The 20,175-nt window shown below is 42.7% G+C and overlaps 1 protein-coding gene across 1 annotated transcript in view; it reads right to left on the minus strand.

The window, feature by feature from the left end:
• Positions 1 to 20,175, minus strand: part of SCN11A (sodium voltage-gated channel alpha subunit 11) — a 92,264-nt gene that overhangs the window by 53,502 nt on the left and 18,587 nt on the right. Inside the window, exons 5-11 of the mRNA XM_034992278.1 lie at positions 19,246 to 19,374; positions 17,646 to 17,749; positions 10,584 to 10,757; positions 9,771 to 9,834; positions 5,112 to 5,253; positions 4,394 to 4,591; positions 3,384 to 3,557 (exon numbers count right to left, since the gene is read on the minus strand). Coding sequence (XP_034848169.1) covers positions 3,384 to 3,557; positions 4,394 to 4,591; positions 5,112 to 5,253; positions 9,771 to 9,834; positions 10,584 to 10,757; positions 17,646 to 17,749; positions 19,246 to 19,374 — 985 coding nt within the window. The remainder of the gene's footprint in view (positions 1 to 3,383; positions 3,558 to 4,393; positions 4,592 to 5,111; positions 5,254 to 9,770; positions 9,835 to 10,583; positions 10,758 to 17,645; positions 17,750 to 19,245; positions 19,375 to 20,175) is intronic.

Raw genomic sequence — 20,175 nt, forward strand, 5'->3', positions numbered from 1 at the left:
TAGCTGTCTGTTCTTGGTCTATTGTTTTGTGAAATGAGGAAAAACCCTCAAAATACTAAAAGATACTTGCAGTCTCTTCAATATGCTATCACCTGACATTAAAGAAGGCTCTAAACCGAGAGATCTGTCCCTGTCATTTCATCAGAGAGCTGCTCACAGCAGTGAATGAGGTTTGTCCACCTACTTCTGCAAAGACTCCCAGACCCCCTTTCCCCACCCCACCCTCAGGTGTGCACAGCCCCCTTCTGACCACTTCACCTCTTCCTTCCATCTCAGGAAAGTGGCTCTAGCCATTATTCCATGGTCTGTATCTTCAACATTTTCCTCTCCTCTGAAGTTTCTCTCCACAATTAAAACATGTTTGAACATCCCCCACCTCACTGATTAAAAAAGGGGGGGGGGGCTTTTTTCCTACCGCACATCTCCCCATAGCTTCATTTCTGCATATCCTGTGGCCTACTCAATATCCCTGCTAGGATGCCCCACGGGCATTTCAAACTTGCCACGTTCAAAACTGAACTTTCCTTCTTCCCCACTGCCAAGACATGTTTCTTTCCTGTCTCAGTAAACTACCCTCTATCAAGTTGGCTACCCAAGCCATCAACCGGGCATCTTCCCCACCTTGTACATCTAGTCGACTGCTGAATCTTATCTTCTGGAGATCACTGCACCCTGTTATTCTCTCTTCATCATCCCGCCCTAACCACAGTTTAAGCCCCTGTCGCCTCTTGGATTACTGCCACAGCTTTTTTGTTTTGTTTTGTTTTCATGTAGAAAGCATATTTATTTATTTAATTATGTTCATTTAGCCAATATATAGTACATCTTTAGTTTTTGATGTAGTGTTCAACAATTCATTATTTGCATATAACACTCAGTGCTCATCACATGTGCCCTCCTTAATACCCATTACCCATTTACCCCATCCCCCCACCCCCCTCCCTTCTGTAACCCTCAGTTTGGTTCCTGGAGTCCAGAGTCTCTCATGGTTTGTCTCCCTCTCTGATTTCTTCCCATTCAGTTTTCCTTCTCTTCCGCTATGGTCCTCCATGCTATTCCTTATGTTCCACATATGATGAAACCATATGATAACTGTCTTTCTCTGATTGACTTATTTCACGTAGCATAATCCCCTCCAGTTCCATCCATGTCAATGCAAATTGTAGGTATTTATCCTTTCTGATGGCTGAGTAGTATTCCATTGTATATATGGACCACGTCTTCTTTATCCATTCATCTGTTGAAGGGCATCTCGGCTCCTTCCACAGTTTGGCTATTGTGGACATTGCTGCTATGAACATTGGGGTGCAGGTGCCCCTTCTTTTCACTTCATCTGTGTCTTTGGGGTAAATTCCCAGTAGTGCAATTGTTGGGTAGTAGGGTAGTTCTATTTTTAAAATCTTGAGGAACCTAAATACTGTTTTCCAGGGTGGCTGTACCAGCTTGCATTCCCACCAACAGTGTAAAGAGGGTTCCTCTTTCTCCACATCCTCGCCAACATCTGTCATTTCCTGATTTGTTAATTTTAGCCATTCTGACTGGCGTGAGATGGTATCTCATTGTGGTTTTGATTTGAATTTCCGTGATAGCTAGTGATGTTAAACGTTAGTCATTTGCATGTCTTTTTTGGAGAAATGTCTGTTCATGTCTTCTGCCCATTTCTTGATTGGATGATGATGATGATGATGATGATGATGATGATGATGATGATGATGATTATTTTGGGTATTGAGTTTGAGAAATTTTTTTTCCAGAATATTTCTTTTATTTATTTATTTATTATTTATTTATTTATTTTTAATTTTATTATGTTATGTTAGTCACCATACAATACATCATTGGTTTTTGATGTGGTGATCCACGATCCATTGTTTTCGTATAACACCCAGTGCTCCATGCAGTACGTGCCCTCCTTAATACCCATCAGCAGGCTAACCAATACCCCCTCCCCCCTCCCCTCTAAAACCCTGTTTGTTTCTCAGAGTCCATAGTCTCTCACACCCAAAAAACAAATAATCAAGTCAAAAAGTGGGCAGAAGATATGAAAAGACACTTCTCTGAAGAAGATATACAAATGGCTAACAGACACATGAAAAAATGTTCATCATCATTAGCCATCAGGGAAATCCAAATCAAAACCACATTGAGATACCACCTTACACCAGTTAGAATGGCAAAAATGGACAGGGAAAGAAACTGCCACAGCTTCTTAACTGGCTGCCTCCAATTCTGTCCTACTCCCGTCCCGTCTCTTCAATACATCTAGGATTTCAAAACTGTCAATCTAGTTGTCACTCTTTTGCTTAAAACCTTTCAAAACTGCTTAGCCCTTGCTCTCTGAGTAAAGGGTGAACCCCTGACCTGGCTTCAAGGCCTTTTGTGATGACCCCATCTTACTGCTATAGTCTCTCACCACCCACCCTCCAGCTTCATCACATACACACATGTGCATGTGCACCCACACTCCCAAGTGTTCCACTGGATCATGTTCTCCTGCTCTCCTTTGCCTCCAGGCCTTTGTATGTGCTGTTCCCTCTACCTGTGGTACTCCATTCACTTTTTACCAAAGGATGAAACATTAATTCATCCTCTTGGCACAGACACTGCTTCCAATCCATGGCTCTTTTCCCACTCCCACAAGTCTGGGTTGGTTGTCTGAAGCAGATGCTGCTGTTGGCTGAATCTGTATGTCCCTGGGTCCTACCTGAGGCTTTCCCTGGTGACTTGATCACCCTCTTCCCTAATGCATGCCAAGTCAAAAACCCAGGAAAATGATTATGTCCGGAACCCAGCAGTCTGGAACCAATGAGGGACCAAAGTTGGTGTATAAATACTCTAGTGCCCTCACTCCATGGAGATTAAACTCCAACCACCTTCAGTGGTCACAGGCTTGATAATGAACCTTAATTGGCCACCTGCTCTTCCATGTATCCATTCTTCCCTCTCCTCTTGGTGCTTCCTGGGATCATTTCCTGAATAATCTACTTGTGCTCTAATGTCTCCGTGTTTCCTTTGGAGGGAACACCCACTAAGACACTGCCTCTCCTCTGCTCTCCCATAGCGATCATCATGTCAGTAATCACATTGAACGGTAACTGCCTCCTTGTCAGTGTGTCTTCATCATTAGTTGTCTGTTTCATACATCTCATGTATCCCCAGTAGCTACCCCAGTGCCAAGCAGATAGTAAACATGGTCAACACCTCAAATAGATGCTTGTAAATAAATGGGTCATTGACTAGATACATGGATGTGGGGAAGTAGGCACAAATGGATAAATGGATAAATGAGTAAATGAATGAATGAATCCTTTCAATTAGACCAACAACTTGACCTGTTCCCCTAACAGTACTATAGTATCATTAATTTCTGGGCCAAGACTTGCCTTTTTTGTGGAATCTTCATCAGAATCTGATCCTGGAGGCTGGTCTTTCCCAGAGTCTCTCAAAAAAAAGGACTTTCTTTTCCTTTTACCAAAAAGCTTTCTCTTCTTTGGGGAAAAAGATGATGCTTCAAGGGAATTAAGTGAACTTCTGTCAATTCCCATGGCAACCAGAGCCTTAGAAAGTGAACAAAAGCAATTAATAAACAGATTATACCTCCCCATAAAATGCTGCAAATGACCCAAACTTCGCAAGTGTTCTCTCCTCTCTTCTGGAAGCATCATACCATTTAGATTGTTCATCATGTACTTGGAATACACTAGCTTTGTTATTATTTATCAGAGGCACATATCCTGTTTGTTTACCCACAGAAATTGCAGCCTCAAAGGCAAGGTTAACTCTTTCATATCTCTATCACTAACTCTGAGCACAGAGTCCAGTATGTGCTAGGCACTCAATAAATATTAATGCCTGATGATGCAGGTATTAGGCAGGATGGGCTCCCCACTGACGAATCTCTGTGGAGCATGAGAAAGAACATGTTCCTGAAATATTAGAATGGGAAAATGATACCAAGGAAACAATGAGAATGGGCTATAAATATGACAGGAATTTCAAGAAGGGAGAGGTGATCTCAGCTATTGTCTTTAATGGTAGAACACCATTACTGCTTTCCCAAACCCTGCCAAGCAAAGGCCCTGAACACATACATCTCCAGATTCCCATAAGAAATCCTGGACCAGAGCCTTAGTTTACATATATGTACATTTTATCCTCTAGCCAGCAGTCTGGGGTCTGTCCTAGAAGGCTTGGATTTCAGAAAATCTAGGGTTCCTGGTTCTTAAGAGCTCTGTGCCTGGACTTCATAGTGAGACAGCAGCAGAGCCAGTGTTCACAGGGCTTCAGTTCCCAGAAAAGCACCAGTAGAGAAAGCTCTGAGACCAGGTCTCATGGCCTCTGCAGTACGCCCCCACCCAAGCAGACCCCACTATCTGACACTGCGTGACCTTACCTCCTTCTCCTCCTTCAGCAGCCGCTGGGCTTCCTGGAACATCTTCTCCTTGGCCTCTGTCTCAGCAGCTACATTTCTGTTCTGTTCCTCATAAGCCATGGTGACAACAGCCAGGGTTAAGTTAATCAGGTAGAAAGAGCCCAGGAAGATGACCACCACAAAGAAGAAAACTGAGTAGAGCCCTGAGGCACGCAAGGTCTGCAAAGGACAGAGCACACACTTGCCTCTAAAACCTTTTTCTACAGAGGGGGGACCGTCACCTCAAGCAGACATCATACAGTTGCAATCTGTCCTCCTCCTCGTCTATAACCTCCCATCACCCAGGGACTCTTGATGCCCATCAGTGAGCAGATGCCATCCTTATATTCCCACTTAAGGCATGGTACTTTGTTATGACTTTCTCAAGGGTAGTTGCATTTTAGAATTTAAAAGGCAGGAGAGAAAGGAATGCTTCATGAAAACTGAAGCGCTGGTGGTGGAATCCGGAGAGGGCTAACGTTTCTAGGAAGAGGAGATGGTTTTTTATGTTTCTAACAGAATATCTAAGGTAGAATTTAACAGTACAACTATTGAGGATGATAAACAGATGACAAAGGAGGAGGGTAGATGGTAAGTTATGAATAAATGACAGAAAGATGAGTGATAGAGAGGTAGGAAGGAGTGGAGGGGGGAGGGTGGAAGGAGAGAGGGGGAAGGAGAACGAGAGAGAATAGATAACCTGTTGATAAAGCTTCTCCCAGGAATCTTGGGTCATAAGCCGAAACATGGCAAGAAAAGACCAGCCAAAGTTGTCAAAATTGGTATAATTATAGTCAGGATTCCTTTTGGTGTGTGTGCATTGAAAATTTTCAGAACAGGCACTAGATGGAAACAACGGAACAGAGGAGGAATTACGTTCCCTGCAGGCCAGTTTCCCTCCCACCCCCCACCCATCCCAGCCAAGGCACCAGCTCTTCTGAGGGCCATGGGCTCATAAGGGAAAGTCCTGGGTGCAGACTATTTATAGAGGGGCCATGCCCCACCTGCCAAGCCTTCCAGCCTATCCCTTACTGAGGGCACTCACTGACTCTTTTCAGATGGATTGATTAGTAAGCTCATATCAGCAGGTTTTCATTAAAAATTAAGTGCAGTGATACAGTGAACAATTAGTGGTAATAAAGGGCAAGAGAAACACATATGCACCAGTACACATCTTTTACAATACATATATGAGATTGTTCTTTGACTATTCTCTTGCGCCTTGCTTTTTTCATGGAACAATATAGCTTGGAGGTCTTTCCACACAAGCTATACAAGGAAATATTTCTTTTCATGTCTTATAGTTCTATGATTTATTTAATTGCTCTGCTAGTGGTGAAGATTTAGGGTTTCAGTTGTTAACAGTCTTTTGTTCTCATTACCATTTGGGTCTTATTTTACAAACAGTAGATCTCTTGCACATAGGTCTTTGCCCATATCACCAAAGCACACATCATTAAGTGCATCTATCAGATAATACTAAGGGTAGATACTTTCTTCATTTTTAATAAATATACTATTTTGATCAAAGTAATACATGCATGTGGTTTAAAAATCATGTGGCACCAAGTGGCTTGTAATGAAAACCATTCCATCATTCTTTAATTATCATTTACACACTGCCAAGTCAACAACTTTCAACTTTTTATGTCCATATCTTTAAAGATAACATTTATGCTGATATATACCAATTTTAGTCCTTGGTGATTAAGTTCCTGCTAAGATGAGAGTTAGCTCCTCAATATCCCATCCCACTTATCACTACTTATAACCCTCGTTTCAAAAAATACTGTGGCCTGTGTCAATGGCTCTCTGGGATTGGATATGTTTTTCCTTGGCTCTTGTGTGTTGCTTTTTCCAAGTTTTACTTTCTCATTTTTCTGGAACAAATTTCAAGTGGCTTCTTAAGAAGACTGGGTGATCTTTGCATATGTGAGTATATCTTTATTCTACCTTCACAGCTGATTGATTGTTTGGCCAGAAGTAGAAATCTGATTTGAAAGTAATTTTTCCTTAGAAATATGAAGGCACTGTGCAGTTATTATCCTGTGTGGCTGTTGAGAATTCTGATGCCATTTTGATTTTTGTTCCTTTGTGGGTGACCTTTTTCTCTTTGATTTTAGAATCTTTTCCCTGAAAGTCCACAATAATGCACTTGGCATGGACCTTCTTCACTCATTGTGTTGGGCACCTTGTGGGATGCTGAGGGACTTGCATCCTTAAGCTCAGGAATATTCTCTGTATTGTGGCATTGCTAATTTTCTCCCTTTTGTTTTTTCTGTGCCCTATTTCAGGAATTTCTATTTAGTCAAAAGTTGGAACTTCTGATTTGATATTTATTCTCATATTCTCTGTCTCTGTCTTTTGTTGCTACTTTCTGGACCATTTCCTCTACTTGACCTTTTAATTCTATTACTGATATTTTGTAATCATGTTACCAAAAAAAAAAAAAATCTTTCTTGCTTAGTGACTATTCCTTTTTCATAATGAGCTATTTTTGTTTTTATGCATATAATATCTCTCTTAATTCACTGAGGACCCTATTTAAAGTTTTAAAAGTCCTTTTTTGTTCTCTCTGAACTGTTGCTTTGTCCACAGTTCTTATGGCCTGAATGTTTGGGTCCTCCTGAAATTTTTGAGTTGCAGTCCTAATCTCCAATGTGATGCTGTTAGGAGGTGGGGCCTGTGGGTGGTGATTAGGGTGGGAGGGTGGAGCCCTCATAATGGAATTCGCACCCTCATAAAAGAGACCCCAGAGAGCTTCCTTTCTGCCATGGGAGGACACAACAGAGAAGACTGCCACCTACAGCCAAAAAGAGGGCCCTCATTAGAACCCAACCAAGCTGGTGCCCTGATATTGGATATCCAGCCTCCGGAACTGTGAGAAATAAGTTTCTGTTGTTTATAAGTCACCCAGTCTACAGTATTTTGTATAGCTGCCTGAACTATGACAATGTTCATTTTTCCTGTTTCTTTATCTCGGCCCCCTTTATGCCAAAGACTTTCTTCAGCTATCTGGTGAGCCTGGGCTGTTCAGTCACATTTAATCAGAGGTCCTGACAAGTTGATTGGGAGTTTGCTTGGTGGGCAGAGTAGGACTCAGTGAGTGGTAGGCTTTGCGTTAGGGTGACTCAGAAGGAAGACATCCATTGTGCCTTCTTCCCCACCAGACCTCAGTGAAACCTTGTGAAGTCCCAGCACCCTTATTTTCCAGGAACCTATTGGGGCTGAACCTAACATACTTGATTTATCTTACTTCTTGGTCACCATTCAAGATATTAGCTTGTTTTGTCCAATATCCCCCTGTCTAGATATGCCTTCCTGTCAACATATACAGGTAATTAAGTCTCTCCTCCAGTGGTCCCATCTTGGCAAAAACTTCACCAGTCATTCACCCCAGAAGCAAGAGAAACACCTCTAACAGTTTTCTCCCCTCAACACATCCACCACCCTCCCACACATACACTCGTGCACAGTGTACATGCCAACCCCCTTCTTCAAGTCACTATCTTGTTCTGTCTCCTAAATGTCTTTGGAATTCATCCATCCATTTCTCATCATCTCCACTGCACTGCTTCGTGACTTTCATCTGTATCAACCTAGTCTTCTAAGTGGCTGCCTTATCTGCTCTATGCATCCATTCTCCACATAGCAGCTGTAGTGACTTTTACAAAAAACTAATCTGCTCAGGTCTTGTTTCCTTTGTGATCAATGTAAAAATCCTTGGCACTGATGGGCTACCAGGTCTTGCAGTGTTAGTTCTAGTCTCCTGCCTCTGCTTAATAAGCTGCTGGGCTTCTTACTGCCCCTGAGCTCATGCCATCAGGCCCAAAGCCTCCCCCCTTACTAGTCTATGGACTGAAATTGTTCACTCTATATCCTCACCTACCAGAACCTCCTACTCATGCTTTAGATCCACATTGTGGTCACCAGTCAGTTGGTTCTCAGGGAAGGAGGCAGCAAGTAAAGGCTGAAAACCAGGCCTGGGCCCTGGACAGACAGAGAACTGCCTATGAAGGTGACCTTAGACCTGCCATCTCCTTGGAAACTACTGTGTTATGATCAATGGGGAAGGTCATGTACTAGGAGTTGGTCTTCTATAAAACTCCTGAGCTTTGAGACTACACCTAGACTAGAGAGCTATGATTGGTACACAAGCTTAGAGAGATGAGGACACGATAAGGACCAGTTAGAAGCCAAGGCTACTGTGTCTATGTGTCCAAGTGGCCGACCCCACCTTGGATTTTGCCTACAGTAACTGTACTTACCCTGTGTGGGGTAAAGGAAGCATTGTATGTGACAGCTGTTGGTCCCCTCATTAAATGAAAGCACTGTGGATGCAGTGTGTTCTGTTGCAGATCATTTTAGAGAACTCAGTAAACCTTTTATTAGAATAAAGTCTATGATGTCTTGTGAGTTTGACTGAATCTGAACCTATGACGACCCAGGTGGCATTAGAGGACACTTCCCTCATTTTACAGACAGGGTTATACCCTCTGTTCAATTTCTCTCAGTACCTACATGTCTCTCTTAAAACACTCATCACACTTTCAAGGAGTCAAACACACTTTCTCTCCTTCCTGTGAGATGCCAGATTCAAGAGGAAAGTGATCTCTAGCTCATATTTGCATTCGTTGGGGCTACCACAGAATTTGGTATGCTATTAGCCTTTGATACATATTTGTTATTGAGGAACAAATTTAGCCTATTTTATCAGAGTGACTAGCATATTATCTTAATTTGAAATACACTAATTAAATCATCCTGAATTGAATTTCTCACCACAGAGAGCACTGATACTCTGGAAGAAAGAAGGGTATCCCTAAAGGGCCAGAGAGCTATGAGCCTCTAGGGTGAATGTGTATGAACACACATACAACTGTATATGAAATTAGAGGCAGTGGTGATCAACACATGAGCAAACAGAGGAAGATGTTCAGATAGTCTTGCATCAGGTCCATGCCACTGGACAGAAAATAAGGACTCCACGGGGCTCTCAGTCATAATGTTCTTCCTACCCTTTGAAAGTCTTGAATACCCATTTCACAAAGTCAAAATATCACATTTTCAGTAGGTTTCTTCAGCTATAAATTCAACATGACTTGGAGAAAGCTACTCTAAACACTTGGAAATAATTATTATAATATTAATTATAATTAAGTGTATAATTTTACTATTAATTTTTAAATTAATGAATTAATTTTATTATTAATAATTATAATAATGAATTATTAATAACTTAATAATGCATGTCTAAACTTGCCTAGACACATGAAATAATCAGTACTGTTTGCCACATTATCCCAAAAGGTCCACCGGTACTGTGCTTGGGAGAAAAATGGAGATATGAACCTCTTACCTGTTACCCATCCAGATGCCACACATTCTGAATTCAGAGGAATTTTTCTTTTCAAAGCAATTGTCTGAGAAGGAAAGAATCATAAATTCAGATTAAAAAAACAAACCTGAAAGGAAAGACAATAGGAAATATGCCAGATTTGCTTGAAATGAAGGGTTTGGAATCCTCTGAAATGATCAAAGTGGATGGCCAGAGAGGAACCAGAGCCTAACCCCTCAGGAAGGAGTAAGAGAAAAGGAGGGAAAGGAAGAAGGAAGAAGGAGGAGGAGGAGCAAGCAGCGACACCACCATGCCCCTGAGGCCCCTCAGTGCATAGAACTGCAGCAGAGGCCATGCCCTGGGGGAAGTTGGACACAGACTCAGCCCAAGACAGTAATGGAGAGGGCTTAGCCACATGAGATCCCGGACACATGAAATTGCTGTAGGGTTGACTTCAGTGTGGAGAGGATGCAACAGGAAAAGAAGTGATATCATTGGAGAAAATACCCAAGGAGGAGGGCTGGGAAGTTGCTGGACAAATGCAGGCATTCTGAAGACTTCTGCAAAACATGACAAAGAATCAGGCAGATCCATAGGGGAAGAGATAGGAGCTGACACCACTTGTGTGGATGTGGCTGCAGGCTTTGCCTTCTCCATGGAAACCCAAAGAACGAGGCAGTGCTCTAAGAATGCATCTGTCTGCATGAGAACTCTGGATGGATGAAGTCATCCTTACTCCTAAGAGACTCTGTAATGCAGATCTATAGATAGTATGAGTGATGACAATAAAAGTTAACCATGCACAGACCAAGATGTGAAAGGTGGAATATTTACCATCAGGGTTATCGATATTCCTACAGTCATTATGGAGACATCTCTGGTTCAGACTTCCCATGAAGAGCTGCTGACCTACCAGGGCGAAGATGCTGAGGCAAAAGAGAGTCAGGATCATCACGTCAACAAGCTTCTTCACAGAGCGCAGCAAGGCCCCAACAATGACCTTCAGACCTGGGGAGGAGAAGGACTGGTGTGGGGAGAAGCCCCCACTTGCACACACAGCAGACAAGGGCAAGCGTCAGGAAGGGAACAGCCAAGGCCTCAAATATCACCCGGCTGCAGGCTGGAATCAGAAACTGGCCTGGCCTAGGATTCTGATGCCATGGGTTCTGGTTCTAACTCTGCCTGAGAAGTTGTATGGCATTGAGTAGTCCAGCAGTCTAGAGCTCAGCCTCTTCATCCTGCCCTGTGTGCCACAGGGCTGCTCTGAAGAATTAGTGAGAAGACTTTGAGTAGAAACATCCCATACAGACAACTTGGTTACAGTTGTACAGACACCTCACAGCTGAGGATTTCATGCAGCACCAAGGCCAAAATGAGGCCAGCCTAGAGGAGACAGACCTGTATTTAACATTCAGTAGTCATCACCTACTACAAGGTATGCAAGGTGCCATGAGACAGTGCTAAATTGGGGGGCAGGGAGCTAGAAGGAGGAGCTTTGTCTGGACCCAGATAATGAGAATATTCTAGGGAAAAAAACCTCAGATTACTACTTATAATAGGTTTTTTTAAAAAATTCAAGAAATATTTACTAAGCTCCTACTGTGTCCATTGCACACTGCTAGGCTGCCAAGATACAAAATAAGAAAGACATAACCTGGGCGCCTGGGTGGCTCAGTTGGTTAAGCGACTGCCTTCGGCTCAGGTCATGATCCTGGAGTCCCAGGATCGAGTCCCGCATCGGGCTCCTTGCTCAGCAAGGAGTCTGCTTCTCCCTCTGACCCTCTCCCCCTCATGCTCTCTCTCTCTCTCATTCTCTCTCAAAAAAAAAAAAAAAGACATAACCTTGTGGTACAATGGTAAATGTTTAAAATCAGCTTTCTGGGGGTGCCGGGGTGGTGCAGTCAGTTAAGCCTCTGACTCTTAATTTCTGCTCAGGTCATGATCTGAGGGTCATGAGATCAAGCCACATGTCGGGCTCTATACTCAGCACGGAGTCTGCTTGGGATTCTCTCTCTCTCTCCCTCTGCTCCTCCCCACCCCTGCTCTTTCTCTCTCTCTAAAATAAATAAGTCTTAAAAAAATAAATCAGCTTTTTGTGTGGGGGAGGAGTGTGTGTGCAGAGAAAGTCCTATCTATAGCATTTACAGACTTCTTTGCTGAATTATGTAGTGTAGATCCCTTTTCTCCCTCCAGAGAGCCCTCTCACCCTGCTGGTTTCAAGCTAAAATACATGACATCCCTGGATGCAGAGCTGGAAAAGGACATGCACAATCTGCTGCTGAGGAGCCAGAACAAGTCAGCTCCAGTACACCACTGAGTCAGGGGCTCTGCTCTCAGCACAGCTGGAGAGATAAACAACCAGACATGTCTTACAATGTGTGAGATGGCACAAAGTGGCAACGTTTCAACTAATTGGTGTAAACCATGACTGGTAGACTTGAGAACAGAAAGCAACACCTAATGGGAGGCCATGCAGCAAATGACCCTTCCACAGTGTGATGCCACATAAGGAGGAGGCTTCAGGACAAGCTGGGACATTCACTGTATCCCCAGCTGCAGCCAAACAAGCAGATGCTTCAACCTCATCTACACCGGACTCTTATCTATAACAGCATGCTTGAGTCTTCTCCAAAGCAAGAGCATCTGGATGAAAGATGGCTCTGATTCCTGAATAATTTTTACAAAGTCCCTTAAATGATCCTACCTCACATCCTTACTTCCAAAAAGTATCCAAGGATCTCATGAGTTTCATGGGTCAAAATGGAGACTATGTTCACCCGCTTAGAGATGAAGAAGGAAACACAAGAGCTGCTAAGTGACTGCCTGATATATATATTACCCATTGGAAACACAAGGCAAAAAGGCCCTAAATTTACCTGGAAAACCAAGGTCCACCTTGCAAAAGAGGAAGGAAAGGAGGAAAGGGACAAATTCTACATAAAGTGTCCTTGGCTGCCAGTTTATCACTATGTAGTTTTTTTTCTGAGGTTTCAAAAAATAACCCACTTCCTCTGTTTGAAAGGATCCAAATTATAAGATACCTAGGAATAAATCTAACCAAAGAGACAAAGGATCTGTACTCAGAAAACTATAAAATACTCATGAAAGAAATTGAGGAAGACACAAAGAAATGGAAAAACGTTCCATGCTCATGGATTGGAAGAACAAATATTGTGAAGATGTCAATGCTACCTAGAGCAATCTACACATGCAATGCAATCCCCATCAAAATACCGTCCACTTTTTTCAAAGAAATGGAACAAATAATCCTAAAATTTGTATGGAACCAGAAAAGACCCCGCATAGCCAGAGGAATGTTGAAAAAGAAAAGCAAAGCCAGCGGCATCACAATTCCGGACTTCCAGCTCTATTACAAAGCTGTCATCATCAAGACAGCATGGTACTGGCACAAAAACAGACACATAGATCAATGGAACAGAATAGAGAGCCCAGAAATGGACCCTCAACTCTATGGTCAACTCATCTTCGACAAAGCAGGAAAGAATGTCCAATGGAACAAAGACAGTCTCTTCAACAAATGGTGTTGGGAAAATTGGATAGCCACATGCAGAAGAATGAAACTGGACCATTTCCTTACACCACACACAAAAATAGACTCCAAGTGGTTGAAAGACCTCAATGTGAGACTGGAGTCCATCAAAATCCTAAAGGAGAACACAGGCAGCAACCTCTTTGACCTCAGCCGCAGCAACTTCTTCCTAGAAACATCGCCAAAGGCAAGGGAAGCAAGGGCAAAAATGAACTATTGGGACTTCATCAAGATAAAAAGCTTTTGCAAAGCAAAGGAAACAGTCAACAAAACCAAAAGACAACCGACAGAATGGGAGAAGATATTTGCAAATGACATATCAGATAAAGGGCTAGTATCCAAAATCTATAAAGAACTCATCAAACTCAACACCCAAAGAACAAAGAATCCAATCAAGAAATGGGCAGAAGACATGAACAGACATTTTTCCAAAGAAGACATCCAAATGGCCAACAGACACATGAAAAAGTGCTCAATATCGCTCAGCATCAGGGAAATCCAAATCAAAACCTCAATGAGATACCACCTCACACCAGTGAGAATGGCTAAAATTAACAAGTCAGGAAACAACAGATGTTGGTGGGGATGTGGAGAAAGGGGAACCCTCCTACACTGTTGGTGGGAATGCAAGCTGGTGCAGCCACTCTGGAAAACTGTATGGAGGTTCCTCAAAAAGTTGAAAATAGAGCTACCATATGATCCAGCAATTGCACTACTGGGTATTTACCCCAAAGATACAAAAGTAGGGATCCGAAGGGGTACGTGCACCCCGATGTTTATAGCAGCAATGTCCACAATAGCCAAACTGTGGAAAGAGCCAAGATGTCCATCGACAGATGAATGGATAAAGAAGAAGTGGTATATATATACAATGGAATATTATGCAGCCATCAAAAGGAATGAGATCTTGCCATTTGCAACGACGTGGATGGAACTGGAGGGTATTATGTTGAGTGAAATAAGTCAAACAGAGAAAGACATGTATCATATGATCTCACTGATATGAGGAATTCTTAATCGCAGGAAACAAACTGAGTGTTGTTGGAGTGGGGGGTGGGGTGGGAGGGATGGGGTGACTGAGTGATAGACACTAGGGAGGGTATGTGCTCGGTAAGCGCTGTGAATTGTGCAAGACTGTTGAATCTCAGATCTGTACCTCTGAAACAAATAATGCAATATATGTTAAGAAAAAAAAAAAGAAGAAGAAGAGGTAGCGGGAGGGGAAGAATGAAGCGGGGAAATCGGAGGGGTGGACGAACCATGAGAGACGATGAACTCTGAAAAACAAACTGAGGGTTCTGGAGGGGAAGGGGGTGGGAGGATGGGTTAGCCTGGTGGTGGGTATTGAGGAGGGCACATTCTGCATGGAGCACTGGGTGTTATGCACAAACAATGAATCATGGAACACTTCATCTAGAACTAATGATGTAATGTATGGGGATTAACATAAGAATAAAAAAGTAAATATAAAAAAAAAAAAGAAAGGATCCAAATTGCTTAGAGTTTTGGTAGTGGAGCTAAGCATTGATAGAAGAGATTAGAAGGGAAGGGAAGAAGAAGGGGAGAGTGAAGGACTCCAGAGAGGGAATATCTTTTAGTAAAGATTTTTTAATGTAAAGGAAAAAGGAAGGAGAGGAGAAGGGTATGCCATAATAACCTCATTTTTTATAAACTCTGGTTCATATTCACAACCCATCCTTAGCTTCATCCTGATTCATAGAACACCTTCCTTACATAGCTTCCAGGATCCATCTTTCCCTCTTACTTTCTGGTGGCTCCTGCTCATCCCCTTTGCTGGTTTCTCCCCTTCTCCCTTCACCTTTAAGGTAGTGCCCTGGGACTCAGTCCTTGGCCCTCTTCTATTTTTCATCTAGGCTCAGTCTCTTGGTGATCTTATCAGATTTCATGGCTCCAAGTATCATCTATAGGCTCATGATTTCCAAAATGATATCTCCAGCCCAAGCTGCTGCCTGGACCTCCAGACTTGTATACCTCATTACCTACTTGATACTTCCATTTGATGTCTCACAGCTATCTCAAACAGAGCACATCCAAAGCTAACTCCTCATCTGACCCCTAGACCTGCTCCTCTCACAGCCTTCCCTGTGTCAGTCTACGATGACTCCACCCTTCCAGTCACTCAGGCCAAAAACCTTGACTTATCCTTGACTCTTTTCTTTTGCTCACATCACACATACAATCAGCCTATCAGGAAATCCTATTGTTTCTACCTTCAAATTCATAGAGTCGGACAACTGTCTACCAATTCTTCTACCACCATCTGATCTGAGAGCACAACCATCTCTTTTCTTGGATTATGACAGTGGCCTCTTGTGTCATTTTGGGTTCTCTGAGAAGCAGATCCACTGGAACCAGAAGTGCAAGAGATCTGTTGGATGACCTGCCTGTGAAGAAGAAGGGGAAGCGAGTACAGCTGGCTGGGAGAGCATCAGACTATGACACAGGGCTGACACCTGGGAAAGGAGAGTGGTAAGGAAGGAGGACCGGACAAGAAGAGCCTCAGACTGTAGTGCCACTGTGAGAGAGTCTCAACCAGGTTCCTGAGGAGCCCCTGAGCTAAAGTCCTTTAGGACTTTATCCTTTAGGAATGGGCCTGCACTAGTCCCCCTGACATGCAGGGAAAGTGTGATCTTGGCATGAACATGAATGCAGTTGTGAATCCAAAGATGCGGCAGCTGGGATCATCAGTCAGCTATGCTCCCTGCAGCAGGAGATCTGAGTGGCACATTTCCATGATGATCACCATGCCTCCTATCTGATCTTTCTGCTTCCACCTTTGCTCCCCCACATTCTATTCTCCATGCAACAGCCAGAGTAGTCCATTTAAAACCTGTCAGATTAGATGAATGGATAAAGAAGATGTGGTGTATGTATAAAAACGTGTGTATATATATATTTATACACACACACACACACAGTGGAATATTACTCAGCCATAAAAAAGAATGAGATATTGCCATTTGCGACAACATGGATAGACCTAGAGGGTATTATGCTTAAGTGAAATAAGTCAGACAGAGAAAGACAAATACTGCATAATTTCGCTTACATGTGGAATCTCAAAAACAAAACAAATGAACAAACAAAACAAAATGGAAACTCATAAATACAGAGAACAAACCGGTGGTTGCCAGGGGGATGGGAGGAGGGACATGAACAAAAGAGTGAAGGGGAGTTGGAGGCACAGGCTTCCAGTTTTGGAATTAATAAGTCATGGGGATGAAAGGTACAGCATAGGGAACATAGTCAATGGTATTGTAATAGCATCATATGGTGACAGATGGGAGCTACAGTTGTGGTGAGCACAGCATAATTTATAGAATTGTGGAATCACTATGTTGTACACCTGAAACTAATGTAACATTGTGTGTCACCTCTACTTCCATAAAAACAAATCAAAACAAAACCCCTGCCAGATCATGTGACTCCTCTGCTCAAAGCCCTCACATGGCCCCCATTTTCTCAGAGCAAAGCCCTAGTCCTCCTAGTGGTTATGTGCCTCCCCTTCACTTATGCGGTCCCACTTCTACCACGCAGCCCCTCACTCTGTCTACTCAGCCCCACCTATATCCTTTCTATTCCTCAGCCTGCACTACTGGCTGTCACCTGTGCGCAGAACACTCTCTCCCATATATCTGCTTATGAAACTCCCTCACTGCCTTCAAATCCTCTCCTGTCTCCCATCCCCCAATGACACCTATTCTGAGTACTCTATTGAAAACTGCATCCTGCATCCCTGAACCCCTGTGACTTCCAATAGCCCTCATGTTGTTTACTTTTCCTTTTTATTTTTCCATGGCACATATCACCTTCTAAACAGGATAGATAATTACCTCTTAATTACTGTTATTGCTTAGTGTCTGTCTCCCCACCCTGACCCAGAATGTGAACTCCATGAGGGCAGAGACCTCTGTCTGTTCACTCACTGTTATGATATACCCCAAGCAGCTAGCATGGTGTCTAGACATATGCTCAAATACACATTTATTGAATGATCAAACAAATGAGTAAAGCAGAATTTGTTTGGTTTTGGTTTACATGACATCTTGAGAAATTTTTTTTTAAAGATTTTATTTATTTATTTGACAGAGAGAGACACAGAGAGAGAGTGAACGCAAGCAGGGGGAGTGCGAGAGGGAGAAGCAGGCTCCCGGCAGAGCAGAGAGCCCAATGCGGGGCTCGATCCCAGGACCCTGGGATCATGACCTGAGCCGAAGGCAGACGCTTAACGACTGAGCCACCCAGGCGCCCCATCTTGAGAAATTTTATATATAGAAGAACATTCCTCCTGCTAAGAGGCAATGTTGAAAATCAGAGTGACTTACCTGAAACCACTGAAATTGCTTTCAAAGCTCTGAACACTCGGAAGGTACGCAGGGATGACAGACTGAAGATGCTTTCCCTGGCTTCTGGTATGTATGTTGCAAACCTATAAGACAAAGCATAGGAAAAGTCTGGGCCTACTCAGTCCTATAGCCACACTGTATATCTCCACAAAGGCCACAAATAAACATGGGCCCTGTGTCTATCATGGTGAAATCTGGGGCCTCACCTTCTCAGCCTCACCTTCATCTTGGGGTCTGGTAATATTCTCTATTGCTGTGGACTACAGATTGCACAGGAGGCTGTGCTCATTTTTATATATATATATTTTTTAAAGATTTTATTTATTTGACAGAGAGAAACACAGCAAGAGAGGGAACACAAGCAGGGGTAATGGGAGAGGAAGAAGCAGGCTTCCCACTGAGCAGGGAGCCCAACACGGGGCTCGATCCCAGGACCCTGGGACCATGACCTGAGCCGAAGGCAGATGCTTAACGACTGAGAAACCCAGGCGCCCCCTCATTTTTATATTTGGACATAGATGAGGATTCCTTGAAATAGTATGCAGTTGTGGCTACATCCATTGATAACAGAAATCAATTGAAACACTTATTGACTACCCAGTTCCAGGCCCAGTGCACTTCCCTAAGGTCTCACTATGTGGCCAAGCCCGGAAGAAACCCAGGCAGTCTGACTCCAGAGCCCTCAACACGGCACTACACCACTTTTCAATAGCTAGGAGCACCCAATCATTGAATTTCAAGTATAAAACCCTGCTATTAATAGCATCTACTTCAAAGGGCTTTCGTGAATATTAAATAGGAAAACATATGCAAAGTGCTTAAAACAATGACTGGCACAAAGTAAGTAATGTGAGGTTTATTATTATTGTGCTGGCAGTGGACCATTACTCTTCTTGTTCTTTATTTTGCTGACTCTGTTTCATCCAACTAAGGCCAAACTGATGTCCTTTCCTTCAAGAAGAACTTCAGCTCTCACCTCATGTCATATACAATATACATAATAATTAACTCGAAATGGACCATGGACTTAACCTTAAGAGCCAAATCTATAAAATTCCTAGGAGAAAATGAAAAAAAAAAAAAAAAAACCTCCTTGAGAGCTTGCAGTAGCCAAAGATTTTTAAGACTGTGGTTCCTCCTACACATTCTGACAGCCCAATATATGCCCAATTCCTGTCCTAACACTCACCCTACCAGATTGTGATGGTTGTTAATTTTCTCTCTTCCCATCTGGACTGTGAGTTTCAAGAGGGTGAGAACCATGTCTGTTTGTTTTGTTTTGTTTTCATTATCACAACCCCTGTATCTTGCACAGAACTTGGCCCATAATAGGCCAGTGTTTGGGAAGTGAATGGCTGAAAGAATGAGAGCATGAATGTGGCCTAGAAATGAATTCATGCTGGAGGTCTCTGGCCAATCAGCTGCATGGTGCTGTTCAGGGCCAACCAACACTGTACTCAGAGCTCTAGGCATTATTAGGACACAGTTACTCACGTAGCCCCACACAAAGCCCTGGTGGAAGCCAAGGAGCTTCTTTCCCACCCTGAGTTTCCTCAATAAACATCTTTGACATTCTTACGCTGTTACAATGACAACGGAGTCCAGCCAGTTCCATGGATCTCGAAGAAAAGAAAACTCATCCAGAATAAAACCTCTTGCCAATATTTTTATCAAAGCTTCAAAAATATAAATCCCAGTGAAGACATACCTATAAAGCAAATCATTCAGAACAAGAAGGAACATGATAAGTGATGTGAAAAGCAGGGAGCCCATCTGTCTTATCTGGCCTTTATGCAGTTTTATTCCATTTAACATTCTGATTTTCAGCAAACCAAAGTTCAGAGTGGTAGGTTCCTTAAGCAAGTTCTAGTAGTTAGAATTTCTGAGAAACAGGCCCAAAGATAAAATTGTAAAGCTGCTCTTCAATGCCTAGCTCTACAACCATATTCTTGAGAGTTGTTTTAGCCAACATGGGACCTTAGGACTGGGGGCTATCAGCGCTATTTTGTCACCACTATTCTAGAATTGTCACTTTGATGTACAGAAGTGGATGATGGCAAAGGAACAAAGAGAATAAATGACAAGGCTAAAAACTGGATCTTTCCATATCCCATGTTCATGGATAGGAAGACATAATACTAGTAAGATGTTTGTACTATTCAAAGTCATCTACAGATTCAGTGCAATCCCTATTAAAATCCCAGTGATATTCTTTGCAGAAATAAAAACATCTATCCTGAAATTCATATGGAATTTCAAGGGACCCTGAATAGCTAAAACAATCTTGAAAAAGAAAAAGTTGGAGGTCTCATACTTTCTTATACCAAAACTTACCATAAAGCTAAAGTAATCAAAACAGTGTGGAGCTGGTATAAAGAAAGACATATAGACCACTGGACTAGAACAGAAAGCCCAGAAATAAGTCCTAACATATATGGCTAAATGATTTTCAAAAAAGATGCCAAGACTATTCAGTGGAAAAAGGACAGTCTTTTCAACAAATGGTAGT

This window comes from Mirounga leonina, unplaced genomic scaffold (genome assembly GCF_011800145.1).
Source record: "Mirounga leonina isolate KUSES-001 unplaced genomic scaffold, KU_Mleo_1.0 Mir_115, whole genome shotgun sequence".
NCBI lineage: Eukaryota > Metazoa > Chordata > Mammalia > Carnivora > Phocidae > Mirounga > Mirounga leonina.